At 40.9% G+C, this 20782-nt stretch overlaps 2 protein-coding genes across 2 annotated transcripts in view; one reads left to right on the top strand and one right to left on the bottom strand.

Moving 5' to 3' along the window:
• Positions 1 to 3959: 3959 nt before the first annotated feature.
• LOC115165602 (tumor necrosis factor receptor superfamily member 5) lies at positions 3960 to 10366 on the bottom strand. The gene is made up of 9 exons (XM_029718812.1): positions 10218 to 10366; positions 9609 to 9687; positions 9324 to 9449; positions 9078 to 9224; positions 8774 to 8867; positions 5440 to 5498; positions 4939 to 5037; positions 4823 to 4854; positions 3960 to 4714 (listed from the first exon to the last, which is right to left on the bottom strand). The coding sequence occupies exons 1-9, from the start codon at positions 10275 to 10277 to the stop codon at positions 4346 to 4348; spliced, it is 1065 nt and encodes a 354-aa protein (XP_029574672.1). The 5' UTR covers positions 10278 to 10366; the 3' UTR covers positions 3960 to 4345.
• A 2918-nt stretch (positions 10367 to 13284) lies between these two features.
• Positions 13285 to 20782, top strand: part of LOC115165600 (protein diaphanous homolog 1) — a 43286-nt gene continuing 35788 nt past the window's right edge. The window contains exons 1-8 of the mRNA XM_029718811.1: positions 13285 to 13674; positions 15618 to 15743; positions 16198 to 16272; positions 17178 to 17351; positions 17845 to 18008; positions 18772 to 18963; positions 19549 to 20092; positions 20397 to 20562. Of these exons, the coding sequence (XP_029574671.1) occupies positions 13600 to 13674; positions 15618 to 15743; positions 16198 to 16272; positions 17178 to 17351; positions 17845 to 18008; positions 18772 to 18963; positions 19549 to 20092; positions 20397 to 20562 (1516 nt within the window). The 5' untranslated portion in view covers positions 13285 to 13599. The remainder of the gene's footprint in view (positions 13675 to 15617; positions 15744 to 16197; positions 16273 to 17177; positions 17352 to 17844; positions 18009 to 18771; positions 18964 to 19548; positions 20093 to 20396; positions 20563 to 20782) is intronic.

Below are 20782 nucleotides of genomic sequence, written 5' to 3'. Positions count from 1 at the left end.
ACTATTTTCAAGGATCAGTTCTTACAGCAGGCTATTTGGGTTGGGAAAGGTCTGGTAAAGCCACAGTCTGATTTCGAGTTATGAAATGTTACATTATTTTACATTCTCGTGTAGCTTATTATACTGTAGTTTCAGACGCATGTAACCATGCATATTGCCAATATATCTAATGTTAGGAAGTTTAAGCAAGCTGACTGTTGTTGATTAACAACCATCTACAAAAAGTGGGTTATAATTTCATTGATAAAACATTATAGAATTTACATATCAAACCTAGATCTGTTAAAATTCATGTATTAGGTTAACTCATTGTTGGTCCATGCAGGATGATAATGGCCTACACCAATGGCCTACCTTAGGCAACTGACCACATTGGCCAAAAAAAGAAACTGCATGTCTGTTCAAAATAATACAGCAGAACTTTAAATGAGTATAAAATATTCATAATGTAATACAAATCTATATCTTTATTGGGAGTATAAATGGAAACCGGTTAAGTGTTCTGCATCTCCAAACCTCCACCGGCAGAGAGAGATTGTGTGTGTGGTGTGTTTATGTGTGGGAGAGGAACTAACATACACAGACAACAGGAGAGCATACAGTATCTACAGTGTCTGATGGGTAAAGGAGATTCAGATGAGTTGGAGGTGAAAGACTGGAGATCCTGTCCCTTGCTAATCACATAGAATCACCCAGTTTTCCATGCCAATTCAAAGGGCTGTATCTCCACTAATCCAGGGATAATGAGAAAACCCCTGAGAGGAAAGAAGCCCCTTCACACCACCCCGAGACACACACATCCAGACACACACAGAGGGTTGAGTAGTGCCCTTTTCACAAGTGGCCCAAATGAGGTGTAATCCCAGACAGAACAGGACCCAATCTGCCACAAACTAGTGGACATATTTAATTTGATCTCATTACCTTAATCCAAGCATACTCTATCCAAGCACACACTTCAAAATAATGGGACATTTTCATTTCTAGTTTTAATTGTGACATGAATATACTTTTTACAGCATCTAAAAGGTCAAGCTACTGTCTATGAGTAGCCTACCATTATGACCTCCCAAGATCATGACATTCTCACAAAAGTATGACAGAGGCTGAAGTCCACCCCCTGATTGATGCTGAAACCTCAAGGTTCTAGTCAGAGCCATTTATAGGGCTCTGTTCTAGTGAAGTACTACCTCCTCCTTGTGGAAAATCTGAGTATATGCCTCTGACACCAAAATATAAAACTGTAAGATAAAAGGTTGGGTACTGTATGCTCCTACAATATTAGATCTGTACTTTATAAATTTAACTTGAAAATTGACCCCCAAAATGTTTCTTGATTTTTGAATGATAAAATGTTTAATGCAAAAACAAAGCAGGCAGTTTGCATTTGGCTCCCGAGTGGCGCAAACGGTCTTAGGCACTGCATCTCAGTGCTAGAGGCATACCTACAGACCCTGGTTCAATCCCGTGCAGTATCATAACCGGCTGTGATCGAGAGTCCCATTGGGCGATGCACAATTGGCCCAGCATCGTCTGGGTTAGCGGAGGGTTTGGCTGGGGAGGCAGTCATTGTAAATAAGAGTTTGTTCTTAACTGACTTGCCTAGTTAAATAAATAAAATAAATGTCAGTTTGCATCGTCTTTAAAGGGTGACTACACTTTCTGATTTGGCCTCACTTTAGATTTGGTTAATTAAGAAATGCTAGCGGCCATGACTGAATTCAAACCTGAGTTTATTTTGTGATGTGGTTTGATGTGAGTGTCTCTTGTGTGTGTGTTTGCAGATGGGAAGAGAGAGCCAAATTATTCCGCCAATTACCTTCAGCTGACTGGTGTGCCACCTTGACAAAATTGGTTTGACTTTGGATAGCCTATCTCTGGGGCTAGTGAGGGACTGTCAATAAATTACACAATGGAAATGAGACAATATTTTCATGTTGCACGTTTTTTAGATTTCAATAAATGCTTTCAATATTTGTATATGAACTTCAAAATGTATAGTTGGATTGAGGTTTTTAATTCCTTGAAATTTGGAGCTATTAGAATTTGTACATATTGTCCCATGTACAGTGCCTTGCAAATGTATTCACCCCCCTTGGTGTTTTTCCTATTTTGTTGCCATACAGCCTGCTATTTAAATTGATTTTTATTTGGATTTCATGTAATGGACATACACAAAATAGTCCAAATTGGTGAAGTGAAAAAAATAAAATAACTTGCTTAAAAAAAGTATTAAAAATAAAAAACAGAAAAGTTGTGCGTGCATATGTATTCACCCCCTTTGCTATGAAGTCCCTAAAAAAGATCTGGTGCAACGAAATACCTTCAGAAGTCACAATTAGTTAAATAAAGTCCACCTGTGTGCAATCTAAGTGTCACATGATCTGTAACATAATCTCAGTATATATACACCTGTTCTGAAAGGCCCCAGAGTCTGCAACACCACTAAGCAAGGGGAACCACCAAGCAAGCGACACCATGAAGACGAAGGAGCTCTCCAAACAGGTCAGGGACAAAGTTCTGGAGAAGTACAGATCAGGGTTGGGTTAATAAAAAAATATCAGAAACGTTGAACATCCCACGGAGCACCATTAAATCCATTATTAAAAAATGGAAAGAATATGGAAGCCATAGGAGACCTGCCAAGAGAGGGCTGCCCACCAAAACTCATGGACCAGGCAAGGGGGGCATTCAACAGAGAGGCAACAAAGAGACCAAAGATAACCCTGAAGGAGTTGCAAAGCTCCACAGTGGAGATTGGAGTATCTGTCCATTGGACCACTTTAAGCCGTACACTCCACAGAGCTGGGCTTTATGGAAGACTGTCCAGAAAAAAGCCATTGCTTAAAGAAAAAAATAAGCAAACACATTTGGTGTTCGCCAAAAGGCATGTTGGAGACTCCCCAAACATATGGAAGAAGTTACTCTGGTCAGATGAGACTAAAACTGAGCTTTTTGGCCATTAAGGAAAACGCTATGTCTGGCACAAACCCAACACCTCTCATCACCCCGAGAACCCCATCCCCATGTTTTTCACCGGCAGGGACTGTGAAACTGGTCAGAATTGAAGGAATGATGGATGGAGCAATATACAGGGAAATTCTTGAGGGAAACCTGTTTCAGTCTTCCAGAGATTTGAGACTGGGACAGAGGTTCACCTTCCAGCAGGACAGTAACCCTAAGCATACTGCTAAAGTAACACTCAAGTGGTTTAAGGGGAAACATTTAAATGTCTTGGCATAGTCAAAGCCCAGACCTCAATCCAATTGAGAATCTGTGGTATGACTTAAAGATTGCTGTACACCAGTGGAACCCATCCAACTTGAAGGAGCTGGAGCAGTTTTGCCATGAAGAATGGGCAAAAATCCCAGTGGCTAGATGTGCCAAGCTTATAGAGACATACCCCAAGAGACTTGCAGCTGTTAGTGCTGCAAAAGGTGGCTCTACAAAGTATTGACTTTTTTTGGGGGGAGGGATAGTTATGCACGCTCAAGTTTTAAATATTTTTTGTCTTATTTCTTGTTTGTTTCACAATAAAAAATATTTTGCATCTTCAAAGTGGTAGGCATGTTGTGTAAATCAAATGATACAAACCCCCCAAAAATCTATTTTTGGTTGTAAGGCAACAAAATAAGAAAAATGCCAAGGGGGTGAATACTTTCGCAAGCCACTGTACATACCAAACGTAAACAGCGCATTTCCCCAAACCATAGCCCTATCCTTAACCACTCGTAATTAATACCTAAGCTTAACCCTTTTAGTTGTTTCTGTTTAAACCCTGTAACCATGTGGATTAAACTCTGTAATTAACTCTGTGGAATTAATGGGTCAAAATTAGACGTTCATCCACATTACGTCAAATCCCGACTTGAAACTATGAGATGAGGTTGGAAATAGAGTTCAAATGTATTCACAGAAGACTGAAATATAACAAAACCATTTAACATAGAAACACTGGATTTTCGTCAGAAATTTCTTTTTTAATGTTAATTATGAAAAATATTAATAACATTCCACCCATGAGGCCACTAGAGGGTGATTTGGTAATTTCACCAACACACCCACTGGGCACAGACATCAATTGAACATCTATTCCATGTTGGTTCAATGTAATTTCATTGAAATGATGTGGAAACAACGTTGATTTAACCAGTGTGCGCCCAGTGGGAAGTGGCATTTATTTTCGATAGTTTAGTGCAAAGGAGAGTAATTACAACAGAAAAACATAATAAAGGCATACTCTAGTATGCTTATGAAAACTTTCTATAACATAATACAGTAACAACCAATACTTTTTACAACAGTTTACAATGTTCAGAATATTCAGCAATATTTAATGAATATTTCATGGTAATGCACAACCTGACAGTTGTATATTGTGTTCGGCACTGGGTGAAGCCGAGTGGTTATGTGATACCATTTGTGAAGTATCGTGTTGTTTACCCTGCTCCTGCGCCACCACATGTCCATTTTCTGTCATCTCTTCAGCTTTAGCAGAAGACTCGGCTTGAGAGTCGTTAACATCATTCTCCACTGGTGTTTGAGTACCTGGTAATGGTTGTGATATTGGTGATGGTGGTGATAGTGGCTTTCCATTTTGGATCAAAGGTTTGAGTTGTTCCCTTTCCTCTTCAGGTCCTTCTGAGTTTCTCCCTTCATTGTTTCTGTCTTCTGTAGGTCTCCTCTCACACCCTAGACACTCCACACAGGGTTCCTATGGCGAAAGACACAATGTCAGCATTATGTGCATTAGTTTGTCTAAATACTAAAGTATAGCAGTATTACCGTCATGGCTGATCGAAATGTCAGAAAAATAACATACCTTTCCTTTCTTGTAGGACTCTCCATGTTTACCTAGTACACAATAAAATATGATTATTAAAAAAATCCAATGTAAAGTTTTCACTCAAATAACATCATAAAAGGAGTGTTATATACCTTTATATTTCCACAGGATAATGCCCACAACACCCGTGACCAATGCAGCAACCACAAAGGAATATCCTGCTATTCTTCCAGAGAATGTGGGTACTGACACTGTAAAATAAATCAAAAGAACATCACAAACAATACAACCAACTATTGTCAATCAACAATATGCCTACGGCCTATGTGTTACTTACACTAGTTTTGACAGATGTATATAGGACAGGCTATTACAGTAACCTGCCCTACTACAGAATACTGTAATACTGAGAAAATTCCTCCACACAGCCTCACCACAAGTTTTGGTTTCAGTGATGTGATTTAAACACCCAGATAAACAGTCCCCTACAACCATGTTGCACAGTTCAGGAGAATGAGTTACTGTGAAAAAGTGATGGTCAACTGACAATAACGGAATACATTTTATTGGTCACCAATTTATTATGGTTGAAGGAAAATGTTGTAATGTTTGTGTAAATTGTGTTGCGTTCATCGTGTGGACCCTGTACTTACCACAGACAATGTCAGAGGTGGATGTCCCATTGGCTTCAGCTTTGGATCCTTTGTCACAACTGAATTTTTTTATGGGGAGAATGTTTTTGAGAATACAGTGCAGTTTATGAACAACATTGGTCAATTATGTGGAAAAATAATCAAGCAATAAATCAAGAAATTGTTAAGTTGTTCAACCAACTAATCAAATATAATTACATTGATTGTGACTAACAGTTACAACTGCAGTATGCAAAAAAAATACATGTTACATGAACTCAGCAAAGAAAGAAACGTCCTCTCACAGTCAACTGCGTTTATTTTCAGCAAAATTATCATGTGTAAATATTTGTATGAACATAACAAGATTCAACAACTGAGACATAAACTGAACAAGTTTCACAGACATGTGGCTAACAGAAATGGAATAATGTGTCCCTGAACAAAGGGGAGTCAGCCACCAGCTGCATTAAGCACTGCAGTGCATCTCCTCATGGATTGCACCAGATTTGCCTGTTCTTTCTGTGAGATGCTACCCCCCTCTTCCACCAAGGCACTTGCAAGTTCCCGGACATTTCTGGGGGGAATGGCCCTAGCCCTCACCCTCCGATCCAACAGGTCCCAGACGTGCTCAATGGGATTGAGATCCGGGCTCTTCGCTGGCCATGGCAGAACACTGACATTCCTGTCTTGCAGGAAATCACGCACAGAACGAGCAGTATGGCTGGTGGCATTGTCATGCTGGAGGGCCATGTCAGGATGAGCCTGCAGGAAGGGTACCACATGAGGGAGGAGGATGTCTTCCCTGTAACGCACAGCGTTGAGATTGCCTGAAATGACAACTAGCTCAGTTCGATGATGCTGTGACACACCGCCCCATACCATGACGGACCCTCCACCTCCAAATCGATCCCGCTCATTACAGGCCTCGGTGTAGCGCTCATTCCTTCAACGATAAACGCGAATCCGACCATCACCCCTGGTGAGACAAAACCGCGACTCGTCATTGAAGAGCACTTTTTGCCAGTTCTGTCTGGTCCAGCGACGGTGGGTTTGTGCGCATAGGCGACGTTGTTGCCGGTGATGTCTGGTGAGGACCTGCCTTACAACAGGACTACAAGCCCTCAGTCCAGCCTCTCTCAGCCTATTGCGAACAGTCTGAGCACTGATGGAGGGATTGTGCGTTCCTGGTGTAACTTGAGCAGTTGTTGTTGCCATTCTGTACCAGTCCCGCAGATGGGATGTTCGGATGTACCGAACCTGTGTAGGTGTTGTTACATGTGGTCTGCCACTACGAGGACAGACAGCTATCCGTCCTGTCTCCCTGTAGCGCTGTCTTAGGTGTTTCACAGTATGGACATTGCAATTTATTGCCATGGCCACATCTGCAGTCCTCATGCCTCCTTGCAGCATGCCTAAGGCACGTTCACGCAGATGAGCAGGGTCCCTGGGCATATTTCTTTTGGTGTTCTTCAGAGTCAGTAGAAAGGCCTCTTTAATGTCCTAAGTTTTCATAACTGTGACCTTAATTGCCTGTAAACTGTTAGCGTCTTAACGACCATTCCACATGTGCATGTTCATTAATTGTTTATGGTTCATTGAACAAGCATGGGAAACAGTGTTTAAAGCCTTTTACAATGAAGATCTGTGGAGTTATTTGGATTTTTCGAATTATCTTTGAAAGACCGGGTCCTGAAAAAGGGATGTTTCTTTTTCTTGCTGAGTTTACATGTTAGATACAGTACCAGTCAAAGGTTTGGACATACCTACTCATTCATGGGTTTTTCTTTATTTTTACTATTTTCTACATTGTAGAATAATAGTGAAGACATCAAAACTTTGAAATAACACATATGGAATCAGGTAGTAACCAAAAAAAGTGTTTTTTAGATGGGTGATTCTTCAAAGTAGCCACCCTTTGCCTTGATGACAGCTTTGCACTCTAGGCATTCTCTCAACCAGTTTCATGAAGAATGCTTTTCCAACAGTCTTAAAGGAGTTCCCACATATTCTGAGCACTTATTTGCTGCTTTTCCTTCACTCTACGGTCCAACCATCTAATTTGGGTTGAAGTCGGGTGATTGTGGAGGCCAGGTCATCTGTTGGAGCACCCCATCACTCTCCTTCTTGGTCAAATAGCCCTTACACAGCCTGGAGGTGTGTTTTGGGTCATTGTCCTGTTGATAAACAAATGATAGTCCCACTTAGCGCAAACCAGATGGGATGGTGTATCGCTTCAGAATGCTGTGGTAGCCATGCTGGTTAAGTGTGCCTTGAATTCTAAATAAATCACACCAGAAAAGCACCCCCACAGCATCACACCTCCTCCTCCATGCTTCACGGTGGGAACCACACATGCGGAGATCATCCATTCACCTACTCTGTGACTCATAAAGACACGGCGATTGGAACCAAAAATCTCAAATTTGGACTCATCAGACCAAAGGACAGATTTCCACCGGTCTAATGTCCATTGCTCGTGTTTCTTGGCCCAAGCAAGTCTCTTCTTCTTATTGGTGTCCTTTAGTAGTGGTTTCTTTGCAGCAATTCGACCATGAAGGCCTGATTCACGCGGTCTCCTCTGAACAATTGAAGTTGATATGTCTGTTACTTGAACTCTGTGAAGCATTTATTTGGGCTGCAATCTGAGGTGCAGTTAACTCTAATGAACTAATCCTCTGCAGCAGAGGTAACTCTGGGTCTTCCTTTCTTGTGGCGGTCCTCATGAGAGACAGTTTCATCATAGCGCTTGATGGTTTTTGTGACTGCACTTGAAGACACTTTCAAAGTTCTTGAAATGTTCCGGATTGACTGACTTTCATGTCTTAAAGTAATGATGGACTGTTGTTTCTCTTTGCTTATTTGAGCTGTTTTTGCCATAATTTGGACTTGGTCTTTTACCAAATAGGGCTATCTTCGGTATACCAACCCTACCTTGTCACAACACAACTGATTGGCTCAAATGCATTAAGAAGGAAAGAAATTCCACAAATTAACTTTTAACAAGGCACACCTGTTAATTGAAATGCATTCCAGGTGACTACATCATGAAGAATGCCAGGAGTGTGCAAAGCTGTCATCAAGGCAAATGGTGGCTACTTTGAAGAATCTCCATAATAAAATATTTTGATTTGTTTAACACTTTTTTGGTTATTACATGATTCCATATGTGTTATTCCATAGTTTTGATGTCTTCACTATTATTCTACACTGTAGAAAATAGTAAAAAATAAAGAAAAACCCTTGAATGAGTAGGTGTGTCCAAACTTTTGACTGGTACTGTATTACTAACATATCTATTGTTATTATTTAACACATCACAGTTGTTTGTAAAAGGAATGAACTCAGTACTTACACTGTCCATTGCTTGCACTTGCTCTCTGCTGAGCTGTCACTGGAGAAGGTGTTTGCAGGACAGGCCTGACACACCGTGTCCCGGATGTGGTCACCTGAGAAAATATACAGCATACGGCTATAGTGACCACACGCTCACAAATGACACAATTCAGGTAGCCTAACTCTCTCTAGCAGCTCAAACCACGCAATAGAATAGAATAGAAACAGAAACGGAACAATAATGTCCATGTCTGAATACATAGCAGGCTCACTAGTCTAGAATTCAATCGTTGCTGATAGTGTGATAAAGACGTGTTTTCTACCGGTGGAAAGTATCTCTTGTCCTGGTCCGCATTTAGTGTGTGGTACACATGTCAGGCACTCTTTACTGGAACAGTGGTGTCCTGCCTTACATATGCATTGGCTGAGGCTTGTTTTGCTCCTATTGGTACTGCCCTCAAAGTTTTTATCTGTGGCAGGAAGGAGATACAAGTGTAGTGTTATTACAAGCAGATGTGGCAGATCAACAGTAATGTCCTTGAATATGTAAACGTTATAACAAGTCTCACTTTGGTCACAGTATGGTTGCACTTCGCAGATGATCTTCTCTGTGAATGCTTCCTGGTATTCATCCTCTTGGCAGGGCATGCAGTGTGGATCAAAACAACCACTATGGTCGGATGACATCCTTGTGCCTATTAAAATAATGTATTTTTTATCATAATAAATACTGTACATACCTCTTATAGCCTAATTAAGTGTACATCCTACAAGGGTTCACTCCAGACTCTGTTTGACAAAAAAAAGAGGTAGTGGGAGTATATATAGGCTATAATGAATGTTCTCTTCCTTACCTGGCCCACACTTGTTACAACACTCCCCATGATTCTCATACTGTGTTGCTGGATCACAGGAGTAGACTACGGGGAAAACCTGTAAACAAAATATATATAAAAAAATCCCTAATATGATCTCTTAGAAACCTCAGGTCAACTGTCGCAAGTCACAACCGCTCAACTGTCTCAACCTCAGGAGCGGTGGAAAGTACCTAGATTCACGCGCTAGAGTCTGGACTAGACTAGAGCACCATTCACTTTACTTTTCTAGTACTGAGCATAGCAGCATGAACGTTTCAAATGAGATGCGAACTAGTAAAATAACATGAACTGTAGGTATTACAGCTTTAACTATGACAATGTTGTTCTTAATCGAAAGTAAAAGTGTGTTGAATGAGCTTTCTGTGCATTTAGGAATCTTAGTTAGAAACGCATCAAAATGTACACATTTAGTCAATCACTTTGTGTTACACTCACTTTGTGTTACAAAATAAACCTAACACTCATCCTCAATATAGGGTCATTAAATACATTTAAAGTGTAGCCTATTGTATGCTTACAGAAACTGGTGGGCATGCAGAAGGCATGTCTTCATTTACACATAATAATAGACAAAAACCTACTTACCGCCAGCATAAATAAAAGCGTAACCATTTCGATCCTTTTCGTCTTGAAACAACCCAACATATTTGCAACTTCTCAGATTCTAGGTATTCACTCCGCAGCTACTGTACAAGCAAGTCAGTCGATAACAGCTGAGCGGTGGGCTGGGCTCTGAGCATAAATAACTGAGAGAGGGAAATTCCCAAAACACATGTGACCATTTCCTAAAAATGACAAAAATGTTGGAACTCAAGATTATGTGGAATGCACGATTATTCCCAAACAATCAAGTAGGCCTACGAAGATTTTTGTGAACAATGCCATCGTTATCTTGGATTACTTATCATACCGGTCTACAGACAATTTATATGTAGATTTAGTAAGCAGCAGCTTCTTTATTTGAGTGTCGTTTGTGCTTGCATTTAGAACACACGTTTGGAAGTGTCATTCGCTCCCCACATTTGCTACACTGGTGTCAGCAGTGGGATGCAGGAGACCGTGAGGCCAGGCCATCGTAGGTGCAGTTAGGACACCACCGCCCAGTTGAGTAGATTTAACATTTCGTGGAATCTGGATTATTGGTGATTTCCAACATTGAACTCTTCTATAATGGACAGGAGGTAGGCCTACCACTGCTGACTGCCAGAGGCGCGAGATCGTGCGTGTTAGTGCGCTCTGAGTTGCGTCCTCTCCACTAGATGGGGAGTTCCCCCTCTTGTGCAGGAAATCCCCCGCCAGTGTGTCGGAGTGAGGGAGCCGCTTTCCATGGAGGTTTCAGTGAGTAGCAGACAATATTGTAGCGGTACAATCCCCAGGAATCAGGATGAGGCGTTTACTTGAGAGTAGTTGACAAACTGTAAAGCAAAACAACAAACAGGATGATAACTAAGAACGGAAACACAGCTCTCAAAATAACCAGTCCTCAATCAAGTTGAGTTCAACTCAACTCCATCTCAATGGATGAGAGTTGTGATGAGTGTGGGCGTACTGCGCCTCCCTATCAGTCAATAGTTGTGAACATTTCAATTCTTAAACTCTTCACTTGTACCTATGTTTGTCCTATGTAATTGCTTGCCTTTGTTTGTTTGCTTAAAACCTCGTAAGGATTGGCCCCTTTTCCCCCCCAATTTTCGCCAAAAATGACATACCCAAATCTAACTGCCTGTAGCTCAGGCCCTGAAACAAGGATATGCATTTTCTTGGTACCATTTGAAAGGACACACTAAGAAGTTTGTGGAAATGTGAAAGGAATGTAGGAGAATATAACACATTAGATCTGGTAAAGGATAATACGTTTTTTGTATTTTTTTGTACCATCTTTGAAATGCAAGAGAAAGGCCATAATGTATTATTCCAGCCCAGGTGCAATTTAGATATTGGCCACTAGATGACAGCAGTGTATGTGCAAAGTGTTAATCTGATCCAATAAACCATTGCATTTCTGTTCAAAATGTTGTATCAAGACTGCCCAAATGTGACAAATTTGTTCATTAATAATTTTTCATGTTCAAATTGTGCACTCTCCTCAAGCAATAGCATGGTATTCTTTCACTGTAATAGCTACTGTAAATTGGACAGTGCAGTTAGATTAACAAGAATTTAAGCTTTCTGCCAATATCAGACATGTCTATGTCCTGGGAAATGTTCTTGTTACTTACAACCTCATGTTAATCGCATTAGCCTACTTTAGCTCAACCGTCCCACAGGGGACTCACCAATCCTGAAGAAGTTTTAAATCTGTAGTTTTTGATAAGGGATGGTTAAAAATGTACAGAATGTGAATCTGGAGGAAAATGGGGGAGGATCATGCTTTTTAAATCTCAGTCAGGGGGAGGGTTTAGTATTTTTTTTTAAAACTAGTCCAGGGGAATGCTATGTAATTTGTAGTTTATGACATTTCAATATTAGTTTGGGGATAGGGTGGGACCGCCAAGGGTATGTTTGGGATGGGTAGGTGGGGATGGTGTGTTTGTTAAAAAAAGAGGGGAAAGTATATTGTTTTTGATGATTGTATTGCTATTGTAACCCAATAAAAACAACTGTTCACTCTCCCCCCAAAAAGTTGCTTATTAGGCTATATATTGATGTGTGCCCGATGCCGCCACTCATCTCTGATTCTCAACTGGGCGTGCAATATCAACTGCACCTATAGGCTATTTAGTGTTGTCTCAATCAAATCAATAGCCTATAGGCTATATATAGGTTGTACAAAGTGCAAAGTTATAATTCTAAGAAAATGTACTTCCTTCCCGAGTCTTTTGTTCAAAAATATAAACGCAACATACAACAACTTCAAAGATTTTACTTACAGTTTATTAAACGCAGCATGTAAAGTGTTGGTCCCATATTTCATGAAATTAAAGATCCCAGAAATGTTCCATACACACAAAAAGCTTATTTCTCTCAGATTTTGTGCACAAATGTTCAACATCCCTGTTAGTGAGCATTTCTCCTTTGTCTAGAAAATCAATCCACCTGACAGGTGTGGCATATCAAGAAGATGATTAAACAGCATGATCATTACACAGGTGCACCTTGTGCTGGGGACAATAAAATATGCAGTTTTGTCCCACAACACAATGCCACACATGTCTCAAGTTTTGAGGGAGTGTACAATTGGCATGCTGACTGCAGGAATGTCCACCAGAGTTGTTGCCAGAGAATTTTATCTTAATTTCTCTACCGTAAGCCACCTCCAATGTCATTTTGGAGAACTTGGCAGTACATCCAACCAGCCTCACAACCGCAGACCATGTGTAACCACACCAGTCCAGGACCTCCACATCCAGCTTCTTCACTTACAGGATCGTCTGAGACCAGCCACCCGGACAGCGGATGAAACTGAGGAGTATTTCAGTCTGTAATAATTCCCTTTTTGTGAAAAAAAACTAATTCTGATTGGCTGCGCTCCTGCCCAGTCATGTGAAATCCATAGATTTGGGCCTAATGAATTTATTTAAATTGCCTGATTTCCTTATATAAACTGTAAGTCAGTAAAATCGTTATAAATTGTTGCATGTTGCGTTTATATTTTTCTGAACAAAAATATAAACACAATATGCAACAATTTATACATATTTATCTCCTTAATAGGCCTAGTCTTTTAGACAAAACCACAACATCATGAAATAAAGACTACCGGGCAAAAAGTAATTGCAGGAGCAAGTCACAACATGAACTGACTCAAGAACTGACACACCGTTTGTTGAGCGTTGTAGAAACTATAGAGACCAGAGAAATGCGAAATCTGATAGGTGGGTGGAGTATAGAGCCCGGTAAATACCTTTTCTTCTCCTTTCCTCTTAGATGGCTTTTAAAGGAAGTGTTACTGTAAATTAGGTGAAAAACTCCATGCATTCTAGACAGGAAAGTTTTGCTGAGATTTTCTTTTTAAACCCCGTACATTATGTTGCCACGGGCAGGGCCCAGGAACGAAAACCCCTCTTTGATGGACAGAAAAGGTTCAGTAGCCGTGCCACAGGTAAGATTATGACATTTCAGCCTTTGTAACTGAACAACATCCTCATTCCATGCAATGACATTATGATTAATGCTGTTCGTTTCAATGAAAAGGCACATTCTCTGGTATTCCATTCTCTCACTTGAACTGTTGACTGTCATGATTTGTAGAACTGTATATCTGTTTAATGCCATTTAGCACACCCTTTTATCCAAAGCGACTTAGTCTTGCGTACATACATTTTATATGTTGGGGTGGTTGGGTCAATCAAACCCACTATCCTGGCGTTACAAGTGCCATCCTCTAACAACTGAGCTACAGAGGACCATAGAAATGGACCATAGAAATAGTTGTTATTCAATAGGCATCTGTATGACTGTAATAGCATAGTCAGTAAGCTTCTATACTAACACTGAAACAAGCTGTGAGGAAGTTGTGTGGGTACTTTCCTCTGGGGATTCTACTTCCTTAATTCCAGACATGCAGATCTTCTATTCTGTCACTAAAGAGGAACTAAGATTCTCACAAATCTAAATATAAAATGTTTGATACAAAAGACAAATCAAGATGTTTTTTTCCTGTTGTGACACATTCGTTTGACAGGTGCTTGTGTTAGTTGTTAGTTGTTCTCAGTTGCGTAGCTCAGTTTTGCGGTTAACATGTCTCGGGGGTATGATATTTGTGCGTCTGTAACTTTCTCACTAATCATTATTCACGATTGAAAGAAATGAGGGCCCACAAAGCTTGTGGGCCCTCCTGCCTTGTGGGGGCTGTGACGTGTGTTCTACGCCAGTGGTTGTTCTATGCAAAGTGAAGCTTTCTGTGCATTCAGAACACTAGCTATCATTTATGGGAATTCAGAACACTAGATATAATTTATGGGCATTCGGAACATTAGCTATCATTTATGTGCATTTGGAACGCTAGATATAATTTATGTGCCTTCGGAACACTAGATATATTTTATGTGCCTTCGGAACACTAGATATATTTTATGTGCCTTCGGAACACTAGCTATCATTTATGTGCATTCGGGACACTAGATATATTTTATGTGCCTTCGGAACACTAGCTATCATTTATGTGCATTCGGAACACTAGCTATCATTTATGTGCATTCGGAACACTAGCTATCATTTATGTGCCTTCGGAACACTAGCTATAATTTATGTGCATTCTGAACACTAGCTATCATTTATATGCCTTCGGAACACTAGCTATCATTTATGTGCCTTCGGAACACTAGCTATCATTTATGTGCATTCGGGAACACTAGCTATCATTTATGTGCCTTCGGAACACTAGCTATCATTTATGTGCATTCTGAACACTAGCTATCATTTATGTGCCTTCGGAACACTAGCTATAATTTATGTGCCTTCGGAACACTAGCTATCATTTATGTGTCTTCGGAACACTAGCTATCATTTATGTGCCTTCGGAACACTAGCTATAATTTATGTGCATTCTGAACACTAGCTATCATTTATGTGCCTTCGGAACACTAGCTATCATTTATGTGCCTTCGGAACACTAGCTATCATTTATGTGCCTTCGGAACACTAGCTATCATTTATGTGCATTCTGAACACTAGCTATCATTTATGTGCCTTCGGAACACTAGCTATCATTTATGTGCCTTCGGAACACTTGCTATCATTTATGTGCATTCGGAACACTAGCTATCATTTATGTGCCTTCGGAACACTAGCTATCATTTATGTGCATTCTGAACACTAGCTATCATTTATGTGCCTTCGGAACACTAGCTATCATTTATGTGCCTTCGGAACACTAGCTATCATTTATGTGTCTTCGGAACACTAGCTATCATTTCGGTGCATTCGGAACACTAGCTATCATTTATGTGTCTTCGGAACACTAGCTATCATTTCGGTGCATTCGGAACACTAGCTATCATTTACATGCATTGCTCATCTGTGATCATTGTCCTCCTGGTCCAGCTGAGCAACGAGATGCAGCTGAGCATCATGATGAAGGTGAAGAGTGGGGAGCTGACCATCGATGACGCCCTGAACCAGGCCAGGAGGAGCAACCAGGAGCAGCTAAAGCAAAGCCTGGCCACAGAGGTATTGTTATGTAGCCTGGCCCCAGATATATTTGTGTTATTTTGCCAAGGCCCAGTATTACAATACCTCCACAACAATGTGTTTGTGTCGTCTTGCCAACTCCTATGGTCATTGTCACGCATTGGCCTCAAGAGTTGGCAAGACAGCACAAAGAGATCTGGGACCAGGCTATAGGTATTATATTACTGGGCCTTGGATTCAGCACAGGAAACCATGGCAACAACAAGGCCTGACTGTTACTTTGGACGGTCTGTGCACACGCATAATGGACTTTATCTACGCACGACACAGTACTTGTCATGCATGTTATTCTGTCATTCACTATACATTTTTAGTTTTGCGGTTCCACTGTCCTGTCCACCAACTTAGAACTGGATGTTTCTGATCCCTCTTTGATGTGTTCATAACATTTTGTCCTGCATCATTGTCATTGGTGCATTGATCTTCATCGCAGGAACAGCAAGCCTCCCAGTACAACTTCAGTGTTTACAAGTACAACCGCTACAGGTGGCAGAAGCGCATTCTTCAGGCGAGTCAGATATGGGTACCCTTTTGACATTGGGTTAGTTGTTATCACAACTCGTATTTACAGTTTTTCCCAAATGATAACACACGTTTGCTGAAACTACATCTCAGGTACTCAAAACTCTGAACACAAAACAGTTAGCCAATTTCCCCAAACCCCACAGACATCTTCCAAAATGAAACACAGTAATCAAAATCATGTACTTCCTGCTCAAAATGAAACTCTGCATACAAATGAGACAAACACACATCAAATGAATCTAACTTAGTGACAAACGAGATCACACTAATGTGACATATTCAAAACACTACTTTCAGAACCTATTTCAGTAAGATTTTGTTAAATTGTTTGTGTGTACTCAAACAAGAAAGGAACACAAATGCAAGATGCGGGCTATGGTTGATAAACTCACTCTGATGTTGTGGAAGATGGCAGGGTTTTCAATAATCTGTTGGATTTCCCGCAGTCTTCACCCTCCACCTCTCTCTGCTAAGTTTGTGCTTAGCTTGTTGAACAGTGTTGCTTTTCATTTGCACACAAGGGATTTTAGCTGTGAAGGTTGTGCCAAAGGTAGAGAATTGCCAAATGTTTGTTATAGAATTGCAATCTGAGTGTAAAGCAAAACATGTGCAAGTAGTATTGCAGATTTGGTGTTGCTTCTGGTAAATGAGTTACAGGTTTGGGTCATTGTGTCTCATGGGCCAGTTTTAGTGTGTAAACAATTGGGAAAAACTGTAAACAGGTATTACAACTTCCATTACTGTAAGTAAACAGCAACTCCTGAGTTGTGATGACAATACTGTACAATGCAAGCCTGTAGTGTGCTGGTACATACTGTCCATGTCATGCATCATTGCGTAAAAGCAGTGATAATCTCAGAATAATGTGTATCTCTATACTGTGTTTAGATTGACTTCAACACTAAAATGGTGTGCAGCATAGAGAAAGGCATCGTAAAGCGGCAGCTGCCATTCCTGTGTGTTAAGAGCTGCGACGACGGCGTTGGGGCCAAGTTCTCTATATCTTTCAGAGGAAGACATGACTATGAGCTGGAGGCCACCTCACTGGAGGACAAACACAAGGTAAGAGAGTCGTCCCTGCCCCTAACCCTATGAGCTGGAGGCCACCTCACTGGAGGACAAAAACAAGGTAAGAGAGTCGTCCCTAACCCTAACCCTGTGAGCTGGAGGCAGCCTCGCTGGAGGACAAACACAAGGTAAGAGAGTCGTCCCTAACCCTAACCCTGTGAGCTGGAGGCAGCCTCGCTGGAGGACAAACACAAGGTAAGAGAGTCGTCCCTAACCCTAACCCTGTGAGCTGGAGGCAGCCTCGCTGGAGGACAAACACAAGGTAAAAGAGTCATCCCTAACCTGTAATAGAGGTTGACAACAGCCTGGTTTGTGTATAGGCATAGGAGATGTGAGAGATTTCAATCACTTCTCCTAATTGGTTAACAGCGGGCCATTAATTCTTTAAATAATGTTTGAAGACATTTTGAGGACTTTATATTTTCAATTGACATGTACGATTTTTGTTTGAGACTTTTTCACACTGATGTTGTGTTTTGTTGTGTAGATAATGCAGCTTGTAAACAAGATAATCTACAGAAACATCTACAGCCATCCAGTAGAGGGCAGTAAAGACACGTGTGTGCCCTCTCTGCTTCCAGCACCAAAGAGCCTCAGGGAGGGCCTGCTGTTCCTGCACAGAGGTGGATTGGCATCGTTTAAATGGGTGAAGTATGTTTGTGTTCTATACTAGACTATTACTACTTCTACAACTACTACTACTACTACTACTACAACAACAACAATTACTACTACTACTACTACTACTACTACTACTACTACTACAACAACAAGAACATCAACTACTACTACTACTACTACTACTACTACAACAACAAGAACATCAACTACTACTACAACTACTACTACTACTACTACAACAACAACAAGAACATCAACTACTACTACTACTACTACTACTACAACAACAACAAGAACATCAACTACTACTACTACTACTACTACTACTACTACAACAACAAGAACATCAACTACTACTACTACTACTACTACTACTACTACTACTACTACAACAACAAGAACATCAACTACTACTACTACTACTACTACTACTACAACAACAAGAACATCAACTACTACTACAACTACTACTACTACTACTACTACAACAACAACAAGAACATCAACTACTACTACAACTACTACTACTACTACTACTACAACAACAACAAGAACATCAACTACTACTACCACTACTACTATTACTACTACCACTATTACAACAACAACAACAACAATTACTACTACTACTACTACTACTACTACAATTACTACTACTATTACTACTACTATTACTACTACTATTACAACTACTACTACTGCACAGTGTTTTTACAAAGTTTGGAAGAGTCCTGCATTGACTATAAGTTGTTTACTATCTACATCATGATGTGATCTACACTTGTGTTGTTAGGTACGAGGCTCGCCTTCACCCTGGCCAGCTGACCCTGCTCCCCATCAGCTGGCGCGGGGTAGGTGCAGATGGGGACATGGTCACCTCGTCATCCTTGCCAGTTGTCATTCATTTCTCAGACGGGGACGCGAGTGTAGAGAAACGGCGCAGCTGTGACACCTTCACTCTTTTGACTCACAAGAATGAGTACCAGTGAGTGACCATGTAAAACCCGTTCTGAGACTAGGGTGGTATGTGTTTAGGATGAGAGAAGAATGAGTACCAGTGAGTGACCATGTAAAACCCGTTCTGAGACTAGGGTGGTATGTGTTTAGGATGAGAGAAGAATGAGTACCAGTGAGTGACCATGTAAAACCCGTTCTGAGACTAGGGTGGTATGTGTTTAGGATGAGAGAAGAATGAGTACCAGTGAGTGACCATGTAAAACCCGTTCTGAGACTAGGGTGGTATGTGTTTAGGATGAGAGAAGCGAGTATAAGGAATTTAGGTTATGTGTTCTTGCAGCCATTTGTTTTGTCAATGAAACATTTTCAAATGTTAGTTAATCTACATATCTAAATACAGCAACAATGTTGTAACTTTTTAACAGAATCATGTTTCAGAATAATGTATATCTGAACAGTTGAGGATTGCTGCTACCAACACACCGTTCTCATCCTTTGACAACATCTAATACCATACATTTAGATTTCAATTGTTTGCCCAGTGATTGCCATTGTTTGTTTACTGCCAATAGAGGAAGTTAAGATGAGTTATGTTGATGTTGATGTATTGCAGGTTCCAGGTACCTGTGACAGAACTTTCCAAAAGCACAGAAGCCATCCAGAAGGAGAGGGATGCCTGGGTCCAGGCCATAGATAAACTATGCCTGGACTGGAAACGCACATCTCAGTCTGAGCACTTCCATGAGGAAACCAGGGCTTTAAGAATCTGTGACAATGTCAAAGACATTCTGGAAGAGAACAAGTCCACTGACGGACAAGGCCTCCGAGGAACAGATCTTGTCTCCAGTGCAGATAATCTATCGGCTGGAGAAAAGATTGAGAGTAAACCTCCAACCTCGCCTCTCCCAAAACCCTGCAGCCCTGTGAAGTTACTAGTGAATGTCCCCTTTCCTGGTCCTGTCCTTTCCCCTGTCCCTATCCCTGTCCGGGCACCAGTCCTTGATCCTGTCCCTGCCACTGTCCCTGTACCCATTCCCTCAATGGTGCCAGCTCCCCCCTTCATTCCTATGCCTCCTCCATTGCCCTTTAAGCCCAGTAGCAAACCCCTAACAGAGCGGACCAGGGCCTTCCACTGGGATGAGGTTGGTTCAGATAAGGTACTACTATGCTTTTATTTATCCCTCTTTATTACATTTGTAACCATGTAATATAGTTGTGCACATTGTCAATTATGTTATATTATGTTATATTGCCTTATATGACGCTACACTAGAGTCCAATCCGTGAGAAGGTTTTGTCTGATAGTTTGCAATGATAAGGAATTACCTAAATTCCACTTCCTCATTTCCTTGAGGACTGTAGGGAATTATTCTCTACAGTGTCTCTGTAGCTTCTTTGATCATTGCATTTCATAGAGAATCCAGTTTGTCTTTGTGGTGATTGTGATTGGTCTCTCGGCAGATAGAGAAATCATGCTGGACACGGGGAAACGCTGGGAACATTGAAATTGACACTTCACGCTTGTATGAGCAATTTGCAGTTCAAGATTTGGGAACATTTGGTGGGATCACCGAGCCCAGCACTAACCTTCACATCATGCTCAATACGAAGGTTGCTCACAACTTTAGTAAGTAGCTTTACAATTACATGTATGGCAGTTTGAGGTGATAGGCCTATATGCTTTCACAACTATATCCTCTATTTTCTGGCCAGTTTTTCCCCTGGTTGTGCACAACTTATTTATCAAGTTTCAAATTTTATTGTCATGTGCACAAGCACAGTGAATTGACTTTCTTGCGAGCTCTTTCCCCAAAATGCAGCAATCAATATCAGTAATACTATAAAAC

Source organism: Salmo trutta, chromosome 28, assembly GCF_901001165.1.
Source record: "Salmo trutta chromosome 28, fSalTru1.1, whole genome shotgun sequence".
In the NCBI taxonomy this organism is placed as follows: Eukaryota; Metazoa; Chordata; class Actinopteri; order Salmoniformes; family Salmonidae; genus Salmo; species Salmo trutta.
The sequence above is the reverse complement of the archived record's forward strand: the minus strand, read 5'-3'. Positions and strand labels throughout refer to the sequence as shown.